Source organism: Helianthus annuus, chromosome 4 (genome assembly GCF_002127325.2).
Source record: "Helianthus annuus cultivar XRQ/B chromosome 4, HanXRQr2.0-SUNRISE, whole genome shotgun sequence".
Classification (NCBI taxonomy): Eukaryota; Viridiplantae; Streptophyta; class Magnoliopsida; order Asterales; family Asteraceae; genus Helianthus; species Helianthus annuus.
Window position 1 is genome coordinate 143,817,563 of NC_035436.2, and position 23,908 is coordinate 143,841,470.

General features: G+C 39.0%; 1 protein-coding gene and 2 non-coding genes across 3 annotated transcripts; all 3 read left to right on the forward strand.

Annotated features, from left to right (window-relative positions):
* Positions 1 to 9,963: 9,963 nt before the first annotated feature.
* LOC110933700 lies at positions 9,964 to 10,608 on the forward strand. Its single transcript, XM_022176910.1, has one exon. It carries the CDS (start codon positions 9,964 to 9,966, stop codon positions 10,606 to 10,608), a length of 645 nt encoding a protein of 214 aa, XP_022032602.1.
* A 5,797-nt stretch (positions 10,609 to 16,405) lies between these two features.
* LOC118491768 lies at positions 16,406 to 16,512 on the forward strand. The gene has a single exon (XR_004892213.1). It is a non-coding gene; the product is annotated as a small nucleolar RNA R71 (small nucleolar RNA).
* Positions 16,513 to 20,564: 4,052 nt separating this feature from the next.
* Positions 20,565 to 20,671, forward strand: LOC118491751. Its single transcript, XR_004892196.1, has one exon. It is a non-coding gene; the product is annotated as a small nucleolar RNA R71 (small nucleolar RNA).
* The last annotated feature ends 3,237 nt before the right edge of the window (positions 20,672 to 23,908 follow it).

A 23,908-nucleotide genomic window follows, 5' to 3' on the forward strand; every position in this document is an offset into this window, starting at 1 on the left:
GTGACGCCCTCTAGATTTTGCAGTTTTCTGCAGATTCGTTTCGTCGTCCGTACGCACTAAAACGCGCGTAACTTTTGAACCGTTTACCCGTTTGACCTCCCGTTTCTTCCTACATGCTTGTAAATTCACATTCTATCATATGAACTTAAAATCCCATATCCGGATTATGGAAATTCTTAACTTACACTATCGGCTTATTTCCCTCTTACCCACAATTCGACCCGTTCATGCATTCATCAACGTAACTTGTTGTTTTACCATAAACTCTTATAAACCTAATAATATCAGTGACATCTATCATAAAATAATAAGTTCTTATACATTTTGCATCCTCTTAACACATTATCGTTCATATACTTAGTTTTGACCCGTTAAGGGTATTTGTGCGTTAAATGGTTTATGACATACCAAAACCATACTCTTCGCTTCCATATTTGTCCAAGACATTATACTAATCTATAACTTGTTTCTAAAATACTTATTAAGATCGTTTGCCCAAAATACCCATCAAGGGCATTTTGGTCAACTTTAATCCCGTCATTTACGACGAAAGACTTTCCTACATATTTAACCTCAAACATCATGTTTAATTAATTTCAACACTTTATTACTTACTTGAACTAAGAAGTGATTACGGAAATCACTTACCTTATGCGTCCGTGCTCGTATCCAATTCCTTGCCTTTTCTTGACCCGTTATCCTTTCATGCTTGAGTCAGTCACGACGTGATTCCTATACTTTCATTTCATCGAAACCACGCTCTTATTAGCATACTCATTTGTACATGTAATAATCATATCATTCGCATAATTCATACTTAACTTTCCTTAGTCATTTCTAACAAGCATCAAAACATCTAATCAACTTCATATCCTTTCCAACACACGTAATTCATCGAGTAATCAAAATTAACACATATTAACATAACATGTATCAAACGACTTCCTATAATCCTACTTTTACAATAACGAGTCAAATCATGTTTCTTGTGCTTGTTGACTTCCAAAGGTCAACTATTAACCATAAGTAACTATCGGCTTATCAACATATGTCCGTAACATCATAATCGACTATACGGACGACATTGTATACATTTTATCATACACTTACACAACTCTTGCATTCACACATAGTATGCATTCCATAACACTTTTTATATAAAAGACCAATTCCATAATTTTCTACATGCAACACAAGACTTCATAATTCATTCAACTTTATAATATTACCCATTCAAGCATTTAATCGAACACTTTGCGTGCATATAACATTGTAAGCTCTATGTACAAGTATACAATGCACACTTTCACTAGTAGTCTTCATGAATCATATAATCAACTAAATCCACCTCACTTATTCATTCTACAACCTAATAATCTGTCTATAACTTGCACACAAACAATCACCCATCTGAATTTCTTGATTAATTCACTACTAGTTCACTATTCAACTAGATCAAATGGGTTTTTATTCAAACCTTCAAACAAATCAGTATTATCCATGAAACATCCTTTATTTGGTGATTCTAACTCACAAACAAGTTCAATTTCATACTATCTCATGGATTAATCAAAACCATTATCATCCCCTAACATCAATTCACAAAATTCGACTTACCCCATGATGGAGAACCCCTAGATAACTGAGAAATTGGTCACATGCAATCGATTAGCCTTCAATTTCCTTCTCAATCTGCTGATTTTAGGATGTTAGGGTTTTGGCTCTTCCTTGGCCCCTGTTCTCGATCGTACGCCCCAAACCACAACATACTGACTTATTTTTTTTATCAAGTGTGTTATTTAAAACACTTTTCTCTTTTAACCCCTCCATCTTTCAAAACATGTCACTTATTTCCTTTTTACATACTAACTTGTTTAATCTCATGTGCACATAAGTTATAGAATTTCCACAACTTGTAAAGCTTAGGGAATGGTAAAGTAAATCTATATTTACCCCATCTTATTAATAAAATTAAAATATTATATTACGACGTACGGAATTTGGGGTGTTACAAATAACTAGGTTTAATAACCTAGTTATTCCATTTCTTTCTTTTAAACGTGGTAACATACTAGTAACTAACGAACTCGAGTTTTTGGGGTGTTACAAGTCTACCCCCCTTAAATGAGGTTTCGTCCCCGAAACCTTTCTCATTCAAACTAGACCAATTATACTCTTACCCCTTTCAGGTTGTTCATTCACTATACTTACTACAACCTAAACGCATTCGGGACCTTGGCAAAGGTTTTATTCATGCATGAACGTATTTGTACACATCGTTCATATGCCCTCATATTAAGTAAATTACTTTCATAATTATACTTATGTCAGACTCTTCTCCAGAGCTCTTATTAGTGTCTTTTACTTTATAATACTAGCTCTTAACACGTAGCATTACTACGTTTCTTTCATCGAATTTATTCCAATTGTATACAATTATTAATTGTACAAACCTAGGTATGCGGCTTGTTTCTAACTCCCTATTTAAGCATATCACATTCATATATTTGCTAATTCAAAATAAATCGATTTACTTTATACTACTCATTCATCATATGCCATCTTTCATTTTGTTCAAATGAACATGGCCAACAAGCCGAGCATCAGAGTTAGCATTTCTTAACGATACTTCCCTTCTCATAATTTCTATCAAAATTTCCACAGTTACGAGCATCCAGGTTCACTACCACCAATTCACATAAAAGTATTATTCAATTTGTAACTTTCTATTTAACATTCACAAGTTAAACCATTTACTAACCTCGCTAATTTGGAACAAACCAACGTGTAACAACCCGAGTTGACTTGCTCCTTCATGAATCCATAACTTAATAGGGCTGATCTTGTCCATCGGTATCATAAGCTTTCATTCATGGGCATTCTTTCGCCGTCCTAGGTAGTTTTATCGCATCGTGATTCCTGCCAATCTCATTATAAAATTAGGGGTTTACACATTCCATTCGATTTCATTCAGATATGATGTTTATCACATCGCCTTATTTATATATTAATACTTTCTCAATTCCTTCGTAAGGCATTAGTGTGCTAGACCTATTCATAACGGGTCAATACATGGCCATAACTCAATATCTTATTATTTGACACGTTCTTGACGGGTAGATACATAACCATTATTTCGTAATTCTATAACTCATTGGGTGTACTATTCTACACACTTCCTTTCTTCTGTAGCAGTCCCACGGTTGGAAATTAAATTATTTATTAGCTTCTGCAGTTTGACTTTTCAAGGTCAAACTGCTACTTATTTCTTATTATATACATGTATATACATGCGTATCGGAGTACATGTTTGTACCCCTTTTCAATTCAGACATGCTTGCGATCCCATCGCTTCACCGTTTCAGTGTTTTCTTGCAAACACTTGCCCTTCCCGTTTTAAAAGTTAGTCATAATACTTATTTCGCTTATAATTCCAACATTTTAATTCCATTCACTTATATGCTTTTATTTCTTTTACGCATTCGATTACCCAATTAAATGGGTAATGGCATATACTCTCATAATGAGATTCAAGCATACCACTTACGACCCGGTCACATCGGGTTAATTGCTTTCAACATAAATCTTTCGTTCTATCCGTATAACGGATTGAACTTCATACATTTGTTATTGCATTCACGACCACCCGTTCCAAACGGATGGTACCTTATCCTTACTCGACTTGTTCAATTTGAACCGGTCGACTTGCATAACTTATCATAGCATTCGCCATCATAACCAAATCCACAAGGGATTTGCATCATTCTTATCTTTCATTCCTTGAATCCGTCTCGCGGATTCAAGCATTGCATTCGCATATTTCATTCCTTGAATCCGTCTCGCGGATTCAAGCATTGCATTCACATCTTTCATTCCTTGAATCCGTCTCGCGGATTCAAGCATTGCATTCCCATCTTTCATTCCTACAAGGTACTCTCAATCCCCCGAGAGTCCTACTACCCATTTCACCCACACGCCTAGCTGCTACCAAACTCTATCGGACATACCTGTAATAATTATCACGGTTTCACGAACGCCATACGTTTCTTGTGTACTGGCCAGGTACACATTCCACGTACTAGTTTCGTGCCTTCGCGTAATTGCCACCTTATGTCCGAAGAATTTAGTTTCGGCTCGTGTAACCTTTTCAAAACTTATTTATCATGTCGTTATTATATTTTGCTAAAAATTTTCTTTCACTTGCTTAATTATACCATTTCATATGCCCACACGTTAGGTTTACGTACCTGGGGTCAATTCGCCTTATTACTTGCCTTGATGTCGGTCCTAGACCGCATCCACAGATCATCCCTTCCAAACGATTGCGCTTACCCTTCACATAACATACTATTAATTTCCTTCAATTACATAAGTTAATACATACTTACATTTGCTTTACCTTTAGGCCTTGATCGAGTCTTGGATTGTACGGGTTCCTTATCATAAGAGCACACAAGTTTGAGTTCAAGTACTTACTTTCTCGTACTTGATTCTCTCAAACCAGGGCTCTGATACCAACTTGTAACACCCTAACACGTAATTAACGAAAGTCGCAGCGGAAGTTCATGCCATAAAAATTCTTTCATTATAAACCTTACGTCTTACTTGAAAGTTCACTTTTAAAATAACTCTTTTATATCGAATACAACAAACTAACTCAATTATAGAATAAATCATAGCTTATGTACAACAAATTTACATCCTTAGACAACCCCGTACAATCCCTTAAGTGACTCGGTCTTCGATCTTTATTCCTTGATGATCCTCCGTGACCCGCACAACCTACATTCACCACATACATTCAAAAACATTAGCACACAATGTATAAACAAGATCATTCGCATACACTTCACATCTCGTTCTTTATCAAACTTCAAGCATTTCATCTGCGTATCCATTTCCTGGCGAGGCTTCATGAATGTACCTGCATTACTTATCATTCTCAAGGTACACCATTAATAACGTTAATCCTCAATGTGTCTAAATCATACACATATATGTACTTACATACCCACATACATATACATCTTACATACGTACATACACTCATACATACCCTTATACATACCTACATATACAACTACATACTTGCATATCCTTCTTACAACTAGACATACGTACATACACTCATACATATCATTAAGCATAACTACATATCCTACTACATACGTACACTTGGAGTTATAAACATACATACGTGTATGCCTACATACATGCTTACATAACTTCTACATACGTATACAAATACATACAAACACACAAACTTGCTTATCTACATATATACCTACTTTAACGAACACGTACTAGATCACGCGTACCTCTTACCTAATCATACATTATTAACGTGGGTCTTAGACTTAGCTTTATAGCCCATAAACATCCAAGGAACCTTCAAAAATCATGTTTGGAAAGTCCGCCGTAGTCCACGTATATCAAACCAAAGCCCACGGTACATAAATTAACTTAAATAACAAGATTTCAGCTTTTGGGACTTGGGAAGGCCGTCACCGACGCCCCTAGGGCCGTCGGCGACGGGCCTTGCATTTACCCGTAGCCCAAAAACCCGTAGACAGGTAATTAACCCGTCAGCACAAAAACTGATTTTCCCTTGCCCGTCGGCGACGGCCCCCTACCCGTCGGCGACGCCCTCTAGATTTTGCAGTTTTCTGCAGATTCGTTTCGTCGTCCGTACGCACTAAAACGCGCGTAACTTTTGAACCGTTTACCCGTTTGACCTCCCGTTTCTTCCTACATGCTTGTAAATTCACATTCTATCATATGAACTTAAAATCCCATATCCGGATTAAGGAAATTCTTAACTTACACTATCGGCTTATTTCCCTCTTACCCACAATTCGACCCGTTCATGCATTCATCAACGTAACTTGTTGTTTTACCATAAACTCTTATAAACCTAATAATATCAGTGACATCTATCATAAAATAATAAGTTCTTAGACATTTTGCATCCTCTTAACACATTATCGTTCATATACTTAGTTTTGACCCGTTAAGGGTATTTGCGCGTTAAATGGTTTATGACATACCAAAACCATACTCTTCGCTTCCATATTTGTCCAAGACATTATACTAATCTATAACTTGTTTCTAAAATACTTATTAAGATCGTTTGCCCAAAGTACCCATCAAGGGCATTTTGGTCAACTTTAATCCCATCATTTACGACGAAAGACTTTCCTACATATTTAACCTCAAACATCATGTTTAATTAATTTCAACACTTTATTACTTACTTGAACTAAGAAGTGATTACGGAAATCACTTACCTTATGCGTCCGTGCTCGTATCCGATTCCTTGCCTTTTCTTGACCCGTTATCCTTTCATGCTTGAGTCAGTCACGACGTGATTCCTATACTTTCATTTCATCGAAACCACGCTCTTATTAGCATACTCATTTGTACATGTAATAATCATATCATTCGCATAATTCATACTTAACTTTCCTTAGTCATTTCTAACAAGCATCAAAACATCTAATCAACTTCATATCCTTTCCAACACACGTAATTCATCGAGTAATCAAAATTAACACATATTAACATAACATGTATCAAACGACTTCCTATAATCCTACTTTTACAATAACGAGTCAAATCATGTTTCTTGTGCTTGTTGACTTCCAAAGGTCAACTATTAACCATAGGTAACTATCGGCTTATCAACATATGTCCGTAACATCATAATCGACTATACGGACGACATTGTATACATTTTATCATACACTTACACAACTCTTGCATTCACACATAGTATGCATTCCATAACACTTTTTATATAAAAGACCAATTCCATAATTTTCTACATGCAACACAAGACTTCATAATTCATTCAACTTTATAATATTACCCATTCAAGCATTTAATCGAACACTTGGCGTGCATATAACATTGTAAGCTCTATGTACAAGTATACAATGCACACTTTCACTAGTAGTCTTCATGAATCATATAATCAACTAAATCCACCTCACTTATTCATTCTACAACCTAATAATCTGTCTATAACTTGCACACAAACAATCACCCATCTGAATTTCTTGATTAATTCACTACTAGTTCACTATTCAACTAGATCAAATGGGTTTTTATTCAAACCTTCAAACAAATCAGTATTATCCATGAAACATCCTTTATTTGGTGATTCTAACTCACAAACAAGTTCAATTTCATACTATCTCATGGATTAATCAAAACCATTATCATCCCCTAACATCAATTCACAAAATTCGACTTACCCCATGATGGAGAACCCCTAGATAACTGAGAAATTGGTCACATGCAATCGATTAGCCTTCAATTTCCTTCTCAATCTGCTGATTTTAGGATGTTAGGGTTTTGGCTCTTCCTTGGCCCCTGTTCTCGATCGTACGCCCCAAACCACAACATACTGACTTATTTTTTTTATCAAGTGTGTTATTTAAAACACTTTTCTCTTTTAACCCCTCCATCTTTCAAAACATGTCACTTATTTCCTTTTTACATACTAACTTGTTTAATCTCATGTGCACATAAGTTATAGAATTTCCACAACTTGTAAAGCTTAGGGAATGGTAAAGTAAATCTATATTTACCCCATCTTATTAATAAAATTAAAATATTATATTACGACGTACGGAATTTGGGGTGTTACAAATAACTAGGTTTAATAACCTAGTTATTCCATTTCTTTCTTTTAAACGTGGTAACATACTAGTAACTAACGAACTCGAGTTTTTGGGGTGTTACATTCGTATACGTGAAGCTCTCGCTTCGCGCTTGAAGCTTCGCTTAAAGCTTTTGGAACCAAAACGCTTCGGAGCGCTTCGCGCTTTTTTAAACCAAGGTGCCATCCGATCGGACTGCTGTCCGAACGGACAGTCACCCGATCGACCGGCCAGCCGAACGGCTTGTACCTTGGGTCCCACACTTAACCATTGTTAATCTTAGAAGTCTGAGTGTTGAACGAGTTGCTGTCCGATCGGACTACCAACCAATCGAACTGCAAACCGTACTATGAGACATTTGAACTTCAACACTTAAACAATTTTCAACATGTTCAGTGCACTAGAAATGCCACCCGAACGAACTGCTGTCCGATCGAGTGACAACCTGCTGTGAACTTGTTCTCGCTGAGGTGCCCAGCCGAACGGGTTGCCGGCCGATCGAACGACTGTCCGATCAACCGACCTGAAAGGTAGAGACACTTCAATGTTTTCAAACGCTACAACAAAAACTTCAAAAGGCAAACCATCATACACAAACACATCCTTTCTAAAGGAAGAAACCATCCACTCGAATGGCCATTCGAACGGACAGCCATCCAAACGGACAGTCACCCGCACGGTCAGCTGACCGATCGGACTACCAACCGATCGACCAGCTGATTCGACCCACCAACACTTGTTTACGTTTTACGCGTCACTTATCGTTATGCTATCTTACTATTCATGCTAACCTTACTCTCAAGCGCTCCCTTCAATCCATACAACCGCTGTGAGTATACTCGACCCCTTTTTGCTTTCGCACTTTTGGGTGTTACATACGTTACATTTTCTAAATCACAATCGAACACACTACGCAATACTTTTAAACGCTAACTGTTACTGCATGTTATATGTGAATTAATGAATGCTTGTTTGTTATGTTTACACATGGAATGCTGTCTACTTGCCTTAACGACGATAGTACTATAGTTTGGACTCAGCACCCGTTCACACGGGGGTTGTTAAAGACAATTATTTGAATGGATTACAGTGGTGATCATGTATTACGAACTGCCTTAGGCAGTCAACCCGCAGTCATTGGTATCGATAGGTTCATGTCGATAACTAACATGCTTCGTTTTCCTCTGTGTACGTGCTGGTTAGGCTTAAACTATTTTGAACTCTATATGCTATTATCAAACTTGTATGCTCGCCTTTACACTATGTGTATTGACTTTTATTTTAACGTATGTGACAGGTGCTTAGGATGCATATCTGCTAGGAAATCGAGGCTAGAATAAGGCTCTAGAGGCCAACAAATAGTTGTCTGTACAAATGAAATCAAGGGTCTCTAGAAGCAGATAAACAATTGGGCTATTTGAAAAATCTGAGTTGTCGGAATAGAACTATTTGCCTAGATGTTGTCTGTAATAATTTGTTTACCTTTTGAGACATGGTATAGGACATGTTATTTTAAATTGATTGGTAATGATAATTGTTATGGAAACTTCTAGACAATCTGTTTCACACAGTGCCATGCCCCGATGTTTCCGCTATCGGTTGGGGTGTGACACTATTGATGAGGAAATTCTTGCCGCTATCGGTAAATTCTTGCCGGAAATTCTTGGGGTGTGACACTAAAACCCGAAATTTCTGATGTGGTGCATCTCCAGCACTTTGAAACTTATGAAGATGTGTGTCGGCTCGCCGTCAAAGTGGAAAAAACAGAAGAACAGAAAAAGTACCTCAGGGTTCCGTATGGCTGGCCCCCTTCACACCAGCCAGCCGCCCGTTACAGAGAAAATAGGCCCAACAGCGGCCAAAATGCCAACGTGTATTCTGAGGCCGGCTCTTCTAACACCAAGATTGCTCGATGTTATCGGTGTAGTGGCATTGGGCATTTTTTTAAAGACTGTCCTAACAAGAAGATTGTCACCCTTGTTGAGGAGGACCTACCCCGCTTTGACGAAACTGAGGAAGCCGAAATCGGTGGAAACACAGGTACCATAGAAGCCGAATGGGTATACCCTGACCAAGGGAAAGCGCTTATAATCTGCAGAGCGCTTAATGTTCAGCCCACTCGAGATGACGACGAGGATTCCTGGAAGCGAAACAATATTTTTTGAACCAAGTGCACGTCTCGAGGAAAGGTGTGTAACGTTATCATTGATGGTGGAAGTTGTGAAAATGTGGTTGCTAGTACAATGGTGGAAAAACTTGGCCTTGCCACCGAACCCCACCCTCATCCTTATCAGTTAGCATGGCTAAAAAAGGGAGTTCAGTTAAAGTTGACAAGAGGTGCCTTGTACAATTTTCCATTGGGACTCGGTACAAAGATGAAGCATGGTGTGAAGTGGTTCCTATGGATGCGTGTCATCTTCTTTTGGGACGGCCATGGCAATTTGATAGGAAAACTACCCATGACGGATTCAAGAACACATATAGCTTTACGAAGGATGGGGTTAATGTCACACTAGTACCTTCGGACGAGCGGGTACAAGTCAAGGCCAAAACCTCCTTATTATTGCAAGCTTCAGCCTTTGAACGTTCCTTTTTGGAAGAACGCTTAGTCTTTGCCGTCATCGTCCTCGAGGCTAATCAATCCGGTTCTAGTGTTCCGCAGGTAATACAACCACTCCTACACGAGTTCAAAGATATCTTCCCTGATGATATTCCCATAGGGCTCCCGCCCATGAGGGATATCCAACATTGTATTGACCTTGTTCCGGGATCGGTCATACCTAATAAACCGGCTTACAGGATGAATCCCACCGAATACGAAGAGCTACATCGTCAGGTGACAGAGTTACTACACAAGGGGCTGGTTCAAGAAAGTAAGAGTCTGTGTGCCGTTCCCGCCTTACTTGTACCCAAAAGTAATGGCACTTTTCCGTTAATAAAATAACGGTAAAATATCGTTTTCCAATTCCTTGATTTGATGATTTGGTAGATCAGCTACATGGAGCTAATATTTTCTCAAAAATTGATTTGCGAAGCGGGTATCATCAAATCCGCATGCGACCTGGGGATGAATGGAAGACAGCTTTTAAGACACGGGATGGCTTGTACGAGTGGTTGGTTATGCCTTTCGGTTTGACCAACGCACCAAGCACTTTTATGCGTCTTATGAATCATGTTTTTCGGGACTTTATCGGTAAATTTTTGGTAGTCTACTTTGATGATCTGCTGATTTTCAGCTACAACCAGGCTGAACATGTGGAGAATTTAAAAAAAAATCTTTATGGTTTTACGGGACCAACGGTTATTTGCTAATAAAGACAAGTGTAGTTTTAAGGAGCAAGAAGTTACTTTTTTAGGGTACCTCGTCTCACGAGAGGGCCTACGCATGGATCCCGCCAAAATTAATGCCATTTTACGGTGGCCCGAGCCGACCAACATCCATGACATTCGGAGCTTTCACGGGTTAGCATCATTTTATCGCAGATTTATTCGAGATTTTAGTTCCATTGTGGCCCCCATTACTGAGTGTTTAAAGGGTAGGAAGTTTGTATGGAATGAAGCGGCTTCTCGGACCTTCCAAGACTTGAAGAAAAAGGTGACCGAGTCTCCCGTGCTTGCCTTACCCGAGTTTTCAGTTGTGTTCCAAGTTGAGTGTGATGCTTCGGGGGTGGGAATTGGAGGAGTTTTGAGCCAGTACCCGCGGCCCATCGCCTTCTTTAGCGAGAAACTGAATGATGCTAAGCGTAGGTATTCTACCTACGATAAAGAATTTTATGCCATCGTCCGTGCTTTGGACACGTGGCGCCACTATTTGCTTCCTAATGAATTTGTTCTTTTCTTCGGATCATAAGGCTCTCAAGTATATCAATGGTACGCACAAACTTAATCCTCGTCATGCTAAACGGGTTGAATTCCTACAAATGTTCTCGTTTGTTATTAACCACAAGGCGGGGTCCCAAAATAGGGTTGCTGATGCCTTAAGTCGGCGGTATTCTCTGCTCTCCACACTACGGGTACATGTTAACGGGTTTGACACTTTTAAAGACTTGTATGCTGCAGATCGTGACTTCAGTGACATATGGGCGGAGTGTGCTAACTGATACGTGTGAAGTGTTTATATGTTTTAGGTATATATTTAAAGCCCTTTTACACTTTTTAGCCAAGTTTTAAATTTATAAAACACGATATTTACTAACACTAAACACACATATGGGCAAGTGCACCCATCGTGGACGTAGTATAGTGTTGGTAAGATACCGAGGTCGTCCAAGGACACAAGAGCTTTTAGTACCGGTTTATCCTCAACGTCTAATCAAATTAAAATGTTAGAAAAAGGTTTTTAAACTAAGAAAATAAAACTAACTAAAATGCTGAAAAATAAAACAAAAATAAAAACAGATACACAAGATGAATCACTTGGATCCGACTCGTGTGTTAGTGTAACCTTTGATTATTTTCGCACTTTTGCACTTGTTTAAGAGATTATCTTAGTTATTGTAGTAGGCCCCTCTTTTGAAAGTGACGTTACCCTCAACCCAGTAGTTTGAGTCAGCAAGGATACAATCCTAAAGGGTCGGATTATTGAAAGATAATTAATTAAGTTATTAATGCATAATGTGGTAGGCCCCTATTTTGAAGGCGACGTTACCCTCAGCTAAGTAGTCTGAGTCAGCAGGGATACAGTCCTAAGTAGCTGGGTTAAAGTTTTAATAGTAGTTTAACTTAGGAGGGGATCAAAGAGTTTGGACCTCCGCCATCCAATACCTTTGGGTATTGAAGGAGGTCCTACTAAATTTGACCCAGGTCCTTTGCAGGATCTATACACTGAACAATGGCAAGACTCTTACCAAACCGTTCCCTTAACCCCCGACCAGGTAGCCAACATACCTCCATATAGACCGTGGAGATATGAATGGTGAAAATCTTTTATTTTATATAGACAGTAAAATAATGCCAAAACACCACGGACAAACAATAACGAAGAATCACCTTCAACATAAGAAACTAGTAATTAAAGTCATTAATACAAAACCAATTAAAAAATGCAAAAGATTAAAAATAAAAAGTATTACACTAAACACTTGTCTTCACCAAGTGATGTAAGAGACTTAGGCAAACATGGCCTTTGATTGTCCAGAACTCTTACGATCAATCTTGGATCCCGAGATGACTCACACACTCTATGATGGACAATGGATGATGGTGTTATGGTGGTGGTGGGTGGTGGGTGATGTGTGAGAGAGGTGGTGTGCCAAGGGATGAGTTGCAAGAGCTCCAAACACTCCTATTTATAGGCTAAACAGAAGCTCGGGCATGGCCCCGTCTCCATCCGAATCTCTCTCTTCATTAATTGCAATTCGCAATTCCAATAAATGCGCCTGCAGGAAGTTGACCACGCCCCCGTGTCCGCTGGGCCCGGCCCCGTGGTGGGCAGTAGAAGCTTCTATGAGTTTGTCTTTTCTGCTACTACTTGGGCACGGCCCCGTGCTCGCTGAGCACGGGGCGTGTTCAGTCTTCTGTCTTCTCAGTTTTTTTTTTTTTGCTTGGGAAGATGCTGTCGGAGGGTCGGGCATGCCACTTTTGTTCCTTTTCTTGTATTTATGTTAGATTTTGCTGTCTTTTTGCTTCTTTTGTTATTTTGAGCTCATTTAATCCTGAAAATACAAAAGGAAAACAAAAGCACACTTTTTCCAACATTAGTACTAAAAAGGGGTTAGTTTTATACCACAATTGATGTAATTTATATGTTGCAATTTGTGCACATCAAATACCCCCACACTTGAATCTTTGCTTGTCCTCAAGCAAAACTCTTTATAATTTGGCTTTATTCACACCCAAATGGAATGGGTAGAAGAGAAGATTTTTTTTTTTGGCTCGTCATAGAGTGTCGGGATTTTCAAGATTCTTTATTTAGGTTTTATTTTTATTTATTTACAATCCTATTCGTCATGATTTATTAAAAACGTTTCTTAAGATAAATTACTTATTAGGGCATAACATACCTTTTTAAAATTCCACTTATATACATGTTCACATACCTCACGGGGGATCACTCAACACTCGGCCGAAGGTGTAATTTTAGTGAATCACTCGAGAGCGGCATGGAACTTACTCCTACCATAAGCTTGCCAAGCAATCAATCCTCCTCCTTTATAACTTTATACCTTTGTAAATATCAAGAGGACTTTTTGGGTGAAGGGTTAGGCTTGGGCTAAAGGTGGGTGGTTGGGTTAGTGTTTAGTAAAAGGGCGAAAGGCGTAACAAACGTCAGTTTTTGAAAGACTTTTTATTTTTCACATTTTTATTTTGTTTTGATGAACCGTTCTTTTCAAACATAGTTATTTTTGATGAACTTGTTTGTTTGTTTGGTTTCATCAAAATATATAATATTTTTTTTTCAAGTCATAAGGAAACCGAACGTTGTTACTAAAAGAAAAGGGTTAAAAATAAAAAGGTTTAGGTGGGTAAAAAGGGTGATTGTTTTGGGTTAAGAAATGAAAGGGTTCAGTCTCAAAGGGGTTGACTATGGGGATTTTGGGTAGGTGGTAAAAAAAAATGAAAAATAATGGTGTAGAATAAAAAAGGGTTAGTCCTAATGCCTCCATCATTTACTTACTCGGGTTTAAGTTGATAAGGACCGGGAATGTAATGTTATGGCAAGTTCTAGAGTCATATGAACCAAGCGGCTATTCACACAAGAAACGAAAAATGAGCATTTAGTGTAAAGATATATATTTGTATGCTCGTTAAAGGCTCAAAACTCACTTTTGTGGGAAAGGGTTTTTATGTGATCAAGTATATATAATTAAATTTTAACTAAGTTTGTCATGCCTTTTCATAATTTTCTTATGTTGGTTCTTTTTATCAAGACGCTATCGGTTGTAAACTTGTAAAAATATAACCTTGTTAGAACTTGAATTCCCAACTTAAACTTAGACAAGTAAAAAAAATGAAAATTTTTGAAAAAAAAAATTGGGGTGATTAGCGGTTCCAATAGAGTTTTGTGTAAGGCTTGTTATTAGGACTTGCAAGATTCAAGGTTTTAGCATCCCCCCCCCCACACTTAAATTACACATTGTCCTCAATGTGTCCCAAAAATAAGTTTTTAGGTTGATTGAATGTGTAAAATGGTGTTAAAAGCAAAATTTTATGTTACTGGCATCTTGGACACGGCCCCGTGGTGACCGGGCACGGCCCCGTGTTCAGGTGCCAGTGACAAAAATTAAAGAAAAGAAACAGAAGCCTGGACACGGGGGCTTGTTCAGCGAACACGGCCCGTGTCCAGTTACCTGAACTGGGCGATTTTTTGCAGAGTCTGCAGCACGGGGCCGTGTTGGGCGGACACGGCCCGTGCTGAGCTTACTGTAATGAAGAAATTGTCGTCGGATGGTCCTGTTTTCGTGCATGGGGCAATGTTTCTCGTTTCCCTTGTTGTCCTTCACCATCCCGAGTGTGTTTTATTGCTGCAAATTAAAATTAAACTAAAAGATTAAACTAAACTAAGGATAGTTCCGTGGAATGTCTCCGTGGTGCTCCACGTTTATAAGGGTCCTTGGCTAGACCCGAAGTGAGGTTATATGTTTTCCGAGCAGGATGTCTTGCATCCCATGTTGCACCGTCGGAGAGCCTCATCCAAACTCGAATCAATAAACTTCATGTAATTTACCGGGTCATCGTCCTCTATTCTCTTCTCAACCCCAAACTTCACTTCCTTATCCCCATACTTCATAGTGAGTGTTCCGTCATTCATGTCTACCACTGCTTGTGCGGTGGCTAGAAATGACCTCCCTAGTATGAGGGGACTTCGGGGTCTTCTTCCATATCTAGTATGACAAAGTCGGCCGTGACGAAATTGTCGACTTTGACCACTAGATTTTCAGCGACACCTTGCGGGTATTTGACGGACCTATCGGCAAGTTGTATACTCATATTGGTAGGGCTCGTTTTTCCTAGGCCGAGTCATTTGAACATTGATGCGGGCATGAGGTTAATGCTAGCCCCAAGGTCGGCTAGTGCATTACGAATGGGGGATTCCCCGATCGAGCAAGGAATTATGAAGCTTTCGGGATCAATCTTCTTTTGGGGGAGTTTGTTGAGTACGAGGGCGGAGCATTCTTCGCCTAGGTTAACTAATTGCAATGATTCAATTTTCCTTTTATGAGTGAGGAAGTCCCTCATGAATTTTGAGTATTTAGGCATTTGAGTTAGGACTTCGATGAAAGGAATATTAACATGCAATTGTTTTAGTAAACTCTCGAATTTTGTGAATTGCTCATTAGTTTTTTGACGAATTAACCTACCGGGGTATGGAACCGGAGGAGGCTTGGTGGGCTCTTGAAGTGAGGAGAAACCTTCTCTTGTTGGGGGCGGTGTTGCGCTCTCCTCAGGTGGTGGTCATCTGTTTCTTTCATACAACTCCAATTTTCATGTGGCCCACCACACCCTTCACACGCCATAACCGAGACCATTTTTGTCATTTCTAACTTTTTAATTTTTGAAGAAAGGGTCTCGATTTGGGCTTGTAAAGAAGTGCTTTCATTAACCTTATGGGCGCCCGGGCAATAGATTTATTGCCTCAGGGAGTGTGCCATTGAAAATTGGTTTGAGCAATTTCCTCGATTTGATTGTATATTTCATGCGGGTGGCGATTACCTAAAAGTCACCCGGAGCTAGAGTCAAGTGTTTGTCTCGTGTGTGGCAACAACCCATTATAGAAAGTGGATACTTGTTGCCATACCGCAAAACCGTGATGGGGACACTTTCGCAATAGCTCCTTGAATCTTTCCCATGTTTCATATAAGGATTCACCCTCCTCTTGTGAGTATGTATTAATTTCAGTCATTAATTTAGCCGTTTTAGCGGGAGGGAAATACTTATATAGAAATTTTTGGGCTAGTTCATCCCAGGTGTTTACCGAACCAACTGGGAGGGCGTTGAGCCACGCTTTTGCTCGGCCTTTTAGTGAAAATGGGAACATTCGAAGGCGGATGGCGTCATCTGATCCTCCATTGATCCGAAAGGTATCAAACATTTCTAAGAAATTAGTAATATGTAGATGGGGATCCTCGTCCGCAAGCCCATGAAAGGTTGCGTAGTTTTGAAGCATTTGTATCAAATGTGGCCGAAGTTCGAAGTTGTTGGCTTCAACATTCGGTGCATTGATAGCGGCGCCGAGATTACCTACGGTGGGTCGTAGGTAATCCATGAGGGTACGTTGGTCCGCCATTGGAAGTGGGTCCCCCGAAACCTTCTTATGATTTTTAGCTTTAAGCCTTTTTCTGAGAAATTGTTCGGGTTCTTCTAGAGGTTCTTTTATGTCTTTATTAGAACTGGAGCTCATACACTACGTAGAAGGTTCAGATGTGGCGTCTGGTTCCAAGTCCTGCAATAAAAACCGAAAAGAATGATGGTCAGAAAGTTCACCACGGCCCCGTGCTTAGTGAACACGGCTCGTGGTCGGAGATACAGCGATTGTTTTCCGGATCCCTGTTACTGGAAAGTTGGACACGGCCCCGTGTTGCACCGACACGGCCCCGTGCTCAGCGCTCTGTAACTCGGAAAATAAAAACTGCCAGTGATACTGCTGGGCACGGCCCGTGCTGAGCTCTGCAGAAGCTGAAAATTTAAGAAAATCCTAAAAAAAATAAAAAGAAAATAAAAAAATGATTAGGCTGTTGATTCCTAACTTTTATTAAAATCCTTGTGTCCCCGGTAACGGCGCCAAAAACTTGATGCGTGTGAAGTGTTTATATGTTTTAGGTATATATTTTAAGCCCTTTTACACATTTTAGCCAAGTTTTAAATTTATAAAACACGATATTTACTAACACTAAACACACATATGGGCAAGTGCACCCAACGTGGACGTACTATAGTGTTGGTAAGATACCGAGGTCGTCCAAGGACATAAGAGCTTTTAGTACCGGTTTATCCTCAACATCTAATCAAATCAAAATGTTAGAAAAAGGTTTTTAAACTAAGAAAAGAAAACTAACTGAAATGCTGAAAAAACAAAATAAAAATAAAAACAGATAGACAAGATAAATCACTTGGATCCGACTCGTGTGTGAGTGTAACCTTTGATTATCTTCGCACTTTTGCACTTGTTTAAGAGATTGTCTTAGTTATTATAGTAGGCCCCTCTTTTTAAGGTGACGTTACCCTCAACCCAGTAGTTTGAGTCAGGAAGGATACAATCCTAAAGGGTCGGATTATTGAAAGATAATTAATTAAGTTATTAATGCATAATTTGGTAGGCCCCTCTTTTGAAGGCGAGGTTACCCTCAGCTAAGTAGTCTGAGTCAACAGGGATACAGTCCTAAGTAGCTGGGTTAAAGTTTTAATAGTAGTTTAACTTATGAGGGGATCAAAGAGTTTGGACCCCCGCCATCCAATACCTTTGGGTATTGAAGGAGGTCCTACTAAATTTGACCCAGGTCCTTTGCAGGATCTAAATAGTGAACAATGGCAAGACTCTTACCAAACCGTTCCCTTAACCCCCGACCAGGTAGCCAACATACCTCCATATAGACCGTGGAGATATGAATGGTGAAAATCTTTTATTTTATATAGACAGTAAAATAATGCCAAGACACCACGGACAAACGATAAGGAAGAATCACCTTCAACATAAGAAACTAGTAATTAAAGTTATTAATACAAAACCAATTAAAAAGTGCAAAAGATTAAAAATAAAAAGTATTACACTAAACACTTGTCTTCACCAAGTGATGTAAGAGACTTAGGCAAACATGGCCTTTGATTGTCAAGAACTCTTACGATCAATCTTGGATCCCGAGACAACTCACACACTCTATGATGGACAATGGATGATGGTGTTATGGTGGTGGTGGATGGTGGGTGAAGTGTGAGAGAGGTGGTGTGCCAAGGGATGAGTTGCAAGAGCTCCAAACACTCCTATTTATAGGCTGAACAGAAGCTCGGGCATGGCCTCGTGTCCATCCGAATCTCTCTCTTCATTAATTGCAATTCGCAATTCCAATAAATGCGCCTGCAGGAAGTTGACCACGCCCCCGTGTCCGCTGGGCACGGCCCCGTGGTGGGCTGTAGAAGCTTCTATGAGTTTGTCTTTTCTGCTGCTACTTGGGCACGGCCCCGTGCTCGCTGAGCACGGGGCGTGTTCAGTCTTCTGTCTTCTCAGTTTTTTTTTGCTTGGGAAGATGCTGTCGGGGGGACGGGCATGCCCCTTTTGTTCCTTTTCTTGTATTTATGTTAGATTTTGCTGTCTTTTTGCTTCTTTTATTATTTTGAGCTCATTTAATTCTGAAAAATATACAAAAGGAAGACAAAAGCACATTTTTTTTTCCAACATTAGTACTAAAAAGGGGTTAGTTTTATGCCACAATTGATGTAATTTATATGTTGCAATTTGTGCACATCAAATACCCCCACACTTGAATCTTTGCTTGTCCTCAAGCAAAACTCTTTATAATGTGGCTTTATTCACTCCCAAATGGAATGGGTAGAAGAGAAGATTTTTTTTTGGGCTCGTCATAGAGTGTCGGGATTTTCAAGATTTTCAAGATTCTTTATTTAGGTTTTATTTTTATTTATTTACAATCCTATTCGTCATGATTTATTAAAAACGTTTCTTAAGATAAATTACTTATTAGGGCATAACATACCTTTTTAAAATTCCATTTATATACAAGTTCACATACCTCACGGGGGATCACTCAACACTAGGACGAAGGTGTATTTTTAGTGAATCACTCGAGAGCGGCATGGAACTTACTCCTACCATAAGCTTGCCAAGCAATCAATCCTCCTCCTTTTTAACTTTATACCTTTGTAAATATCAAGAGGAATTTTTGGGTGAAGGGTTAGGCTTGGGCTAAAGGTGGGTGGTTGGGTTAGTGGTTAGTAAAAGAGCGAAAGGCGTAACAAACGTCGGTTTTTGAAAGACTTTTTATTTTTCACATTTTTATTTTATTTTGATGAACCGTTCTTTTCAAACAAAGTTATTTTTGATGAACTTGTTTGTTTATTTGGTTTCATCAAAATATATAATATTTTTTTTTCAAGTCATAAGGAAACCGAACATTGTTACTAAAAGAAAAAGGTTAAAAATAAAAAGGTTTAGGTGGGTAAAAAGGGTGATTGTTTTGGGTTAAGAAATGAAAGGGTTTAGGCTCAAAGGGGTTGACTATGGGGATTTTGGGTAGGTGGTAGAAAAATGAAAAATAATGGTGTAGAATGAAAAAGGGTTAGTCCTAATGCCACCATCATTTACTTACTCGGGTTTAAGTTGATAAGGACCGGGAATGTATTGTTGTGGCAAGTTCTAGAGTCGTATGAACCAAGCGGCTATTCACACAAGAAACGAAAAATGAGCATTTAGTGTAAAGATATATATTTGTATGCTCGTTAAAGGCTCAAAACTCACTTTTGTGGGAAAAGATTTTTATGTGATCAAGTATATATAATCAAATTTTAACTAAGTTTGTCATGCCTTTTCATAATTTTCTTATGTTGGTTCTTTTTATCACGACGCTATCGGTTGTAAACTTGTAAAAATATAACCTTGTTAGAACTTGAATTCCCAACTTAAACTTAGACAAGTAAAAAAAAATGAAAATTTTTGAAAAAAAAAATTTGGGGTAATTAGCGGTTCCAATAGAGTTTTGTGTAAGGCTTGTTATTAGGACTTGCAAGATTCAAGGTTTTAGCATCCCTCCCACACTTAAATTACACATTGTCCTCAATGTGTCCCAAAAATAAGTTTTTAGGTTGATTGAATGTGTAAAATGGTGTTAAAAGCAAAATTTTATGTTACTGGCATCCTGGACACGGCCCCGTGGTGACTGGGCACGGCCCCGTGTTCAGGTGCCAGTGACAAAAATTAAAGAAAAGAAAGTGGATACTTGTTGCCATACCGCAAAACCGTGATGGGGACACTTTCGCAATAGCTCCTTGAACCTTTCCCATGTTTCATATAAGGATTCACCTTCCTCTTGTGAGTATGTATTAATTTCAGTCATTAATTTAGCCGTTTTAGCGGGAGGGAAATACTTATATAGAAATTTTTGGGCTAGTTCATCCCAGGTGTTTACCGAACCAACTGGGAGGGCGTTGAGCCAAGCTTTTGCTCGGTCTTTTAGTGAAAATGGGAACATTCGAAGGCGGATGGCGTCATTTGATGCTCCATTGATCCGAAAGGTATCACATATTTCTAAGAAATTAGTAATATGTAGATGGGGATCCTCGTCCGCAAGCCCATGAAAGGTTGCGGAGTTTTGAAGCATTTGTATCAAATGTGGCCGAAGTTCGAAGTTGTTGGCTTCAACATTCGGTGCATTGATAGCGGTGCCGAGATTACCTACGGTGGGTCGTAGGTAATCCATGAGGGTACGTTGGTCCGCCATTGGAAGTGGGTCCCCCGAAACCTTCTCTTGATTTTTAGCTTTAAGTCTTTTTCTGAGAAAGCGTTCGGGTTCTTCTAGAGGTTCTTTTATGTCTTTATTAAAACTGGAGCTCATACACTACGTAGAAGGTTCAGATGTGACGTCTGGTTCCAAGTCCTGCAAAAAAAACAGAAAAGAATGATGGTCAGAAAGTTCACCACGGCCCCGTGCTTAGTGAACACGGCTCGTGGTCGGAGATACAGCGATTGTTCCGGATCCATGTTACTGGAAAGTTGGACACGGCCCCGTGTTGCAACGACACGGCCCCGTGCTCAGCTCTCTGTAACTCGGAAAATAAAAACTGCCAGGGATACTACTGGGCACGACCCGTGCTGAGCTCTGCAGAAACTGAAAATTTAAGAAAATCCTAAAAAAAATAAAAAGAAAATAAACAAATGATTAGGCCGTTGATTCCTAACTTTCTTAAAATCCTTGTGTCCCCGGCAACGGCGCCAAAAACTTGATGCGTGTGAAGTGTTTATATGTTTTAAGTATATATTTTAAACCATTTTACACTTTTTAGCCAAGTTTTAAATTTATAAAACACGATATTTACTAACACTAAACACACATATGGGCAAGTGCACCCATCGTGGACGTACTATAGTGTTGGTAAGATACCGAGGTCGTCCAAGGACACAAGAGCTTTTAGTACCAGTTTATCCTTAACATCTAATCAAATCAAAATGTTAGAAAAAGGTTTTTAAACGAAGAAAAGAAAACTAACTAAAATGCTGAAAAATAAAAACAGATAGACAAGATGAATCACTTGGATCCGACTCGTGTGTTAGTGTAACCTTTGATTATTTTCGCACTTTTGCACTTGTTTAAGAGATTATTTTAGTTATTGTAGTAGGCCCCTCTTTTGAAGGTGACGTTACCCTCAACCCAGTTGTTTGAGTCAGCAAGGATACAATCCTAAAGGGTCGGATTATTGAAAGATAATTAATTAAGTTATTATTGCATAATGTGGTAGGCTCCTCTTTTGAAGGCGACGTTACCCTCAGCTAAGTAGTCTGAGTCAGCAGGGATACAGTCCTAAGTAGCTGGGTTAAAGTTTTAATAGTAGTTTAACTTATGAGGGGATCAAAGAGTTTGGACCCCCGCCATCCAATACCTTTGGGTATTGAAGGAGGTCCTACTAAATTTGACCCAGGTCCTTTGCAGGATCTATACACTGAACAATGGCAAGACTCTTACCAAACCGTTCCCTTAACCCCCGACCAGGTAGCCAACATACCTCCATATAGACCGTGGAGATATGAATGGTGAAAATCTTTTATTTTATATAGACAGTAAAATAATGCCAAGACACCACAGACAAACGATAAGGAAGAATCACCTTCAACATAAGAAACTAGTAATTAAAGTCAATAATACAAAACCAATTAAAAAGAGCAAAAGATTAAAAATAAAAAGTATTACACTAAACACTTGTCTTCACCAAGTGATGTAAGAGACTTAGGCAAACATGGCCTTTGATTGTTAAGAACTCTTACGATCAATCTTGGATCCCGAGACGACTCACACACTCTATGATGGACAATGGATGATGGTGTTATGGTGGTGGTGGGTGGTGGGTGAAGTGTGAGAGAGGTGGTGTGCCAAGGGATGAGTTGCAAGAGCTCCAAACACTCCTATTTATAGGCTGAACAGAAGCTCGGGCACGGCCCCGTGTCCATCCGAATCTCTCTCTTCATTAATTGCAATTCGCAATTCCAATAAATGCGCCTGCAGGAAGTTGACCACGCCCACGTGTCCGGTGGGCACGGCCCCGTGGTGGGCAGTAGAAGCTTCAATGAGTTTGTCTTTTCTGCTGTTACTTGGGCACGGCCCCGTGCTCGCTGAGCACGGGGCGTGTTCAGTCTTCTGTCTTCTCAGTTTTTTTTGCTTGGGAAGATGCTGTCGGGGGGTCGGGCATGCCACTTTTATTCCTTTTCTTGTATTTATGTTAGATTTTGCTGCCTTTTTGCTTCTTTTGTTATTTTGAGCTCATTTAATTCTGAAAATACAAAAGGAAGACAAAAGCACATTTTTCCCAACATTAGTACTAAAAAGGGGTTAGTTTTATGCCACAATTGATGTAATTTATATGTTGCATTTTGTGCACATCAAATACCCCCACACTTGAATCTTTGTTTGTCCTCAAGCAAAACTCTTTATAATGTGGCTTTATTCACTCCCAAATGGAATGGGTAGAAGATAAGATTTTTTTTTTGGGCTCGTCATAGAGTGTCGGGATTTCCAAGATTCTTTATTTAGGTTTTATTTTTATTTATTTACAATCCTATTCGTCACGATTTATTAAAAACGTTTCTTAAGATAAATTACTTATTAGGGCATAACATAGCTTTTTAAAATTCCATTTATATACAAGTTCACATACCTCACGGGGGATCACTCAACACTCGGCTGAAGGTGTATTTTTTTTAGTGAATCACTCGAGAGCGGCATGGAACTTACTCCTACCATAAGCCTGCCAAGCAATCAATCCTCCTCCTTTTTAACTTTATACCTTTGTAAATATCAAGAGGACTTTTTGGGTGAAGGGTTAGGTTTGGGCTAAAGGTGGGTGGTTGGGTTAGTGGTTAGTAAAAGGGCAAAAGGCGTAACAAACGTCGGTTTTTGAAAGACTTTTTATTTTTCACATTTTTATTTTATTTTGATGAACCGTTCTTTTCAAACAAAGTTATTTTTGATGAACTTGTTTGTTTGTTTGGTTTCATCAAAATATATAATATTTTTTTTCAAGTCATAAGGAAACCGAACGTTGTTACTAAAAGAAAAGGGTTAAAAATAAAAAAGGTTTAGGTGGGTAAA

Bases quoted from the DNA above. Each gene is read 5' to 3' on its own strand.
- LOC110933700 (XM_022176910.1), top strand. From the start codon at position 9,964: ATGGCTAAAAAAGGGAGTTCAGTTAAAGTTGACAAGAGGTGCCTTGTA.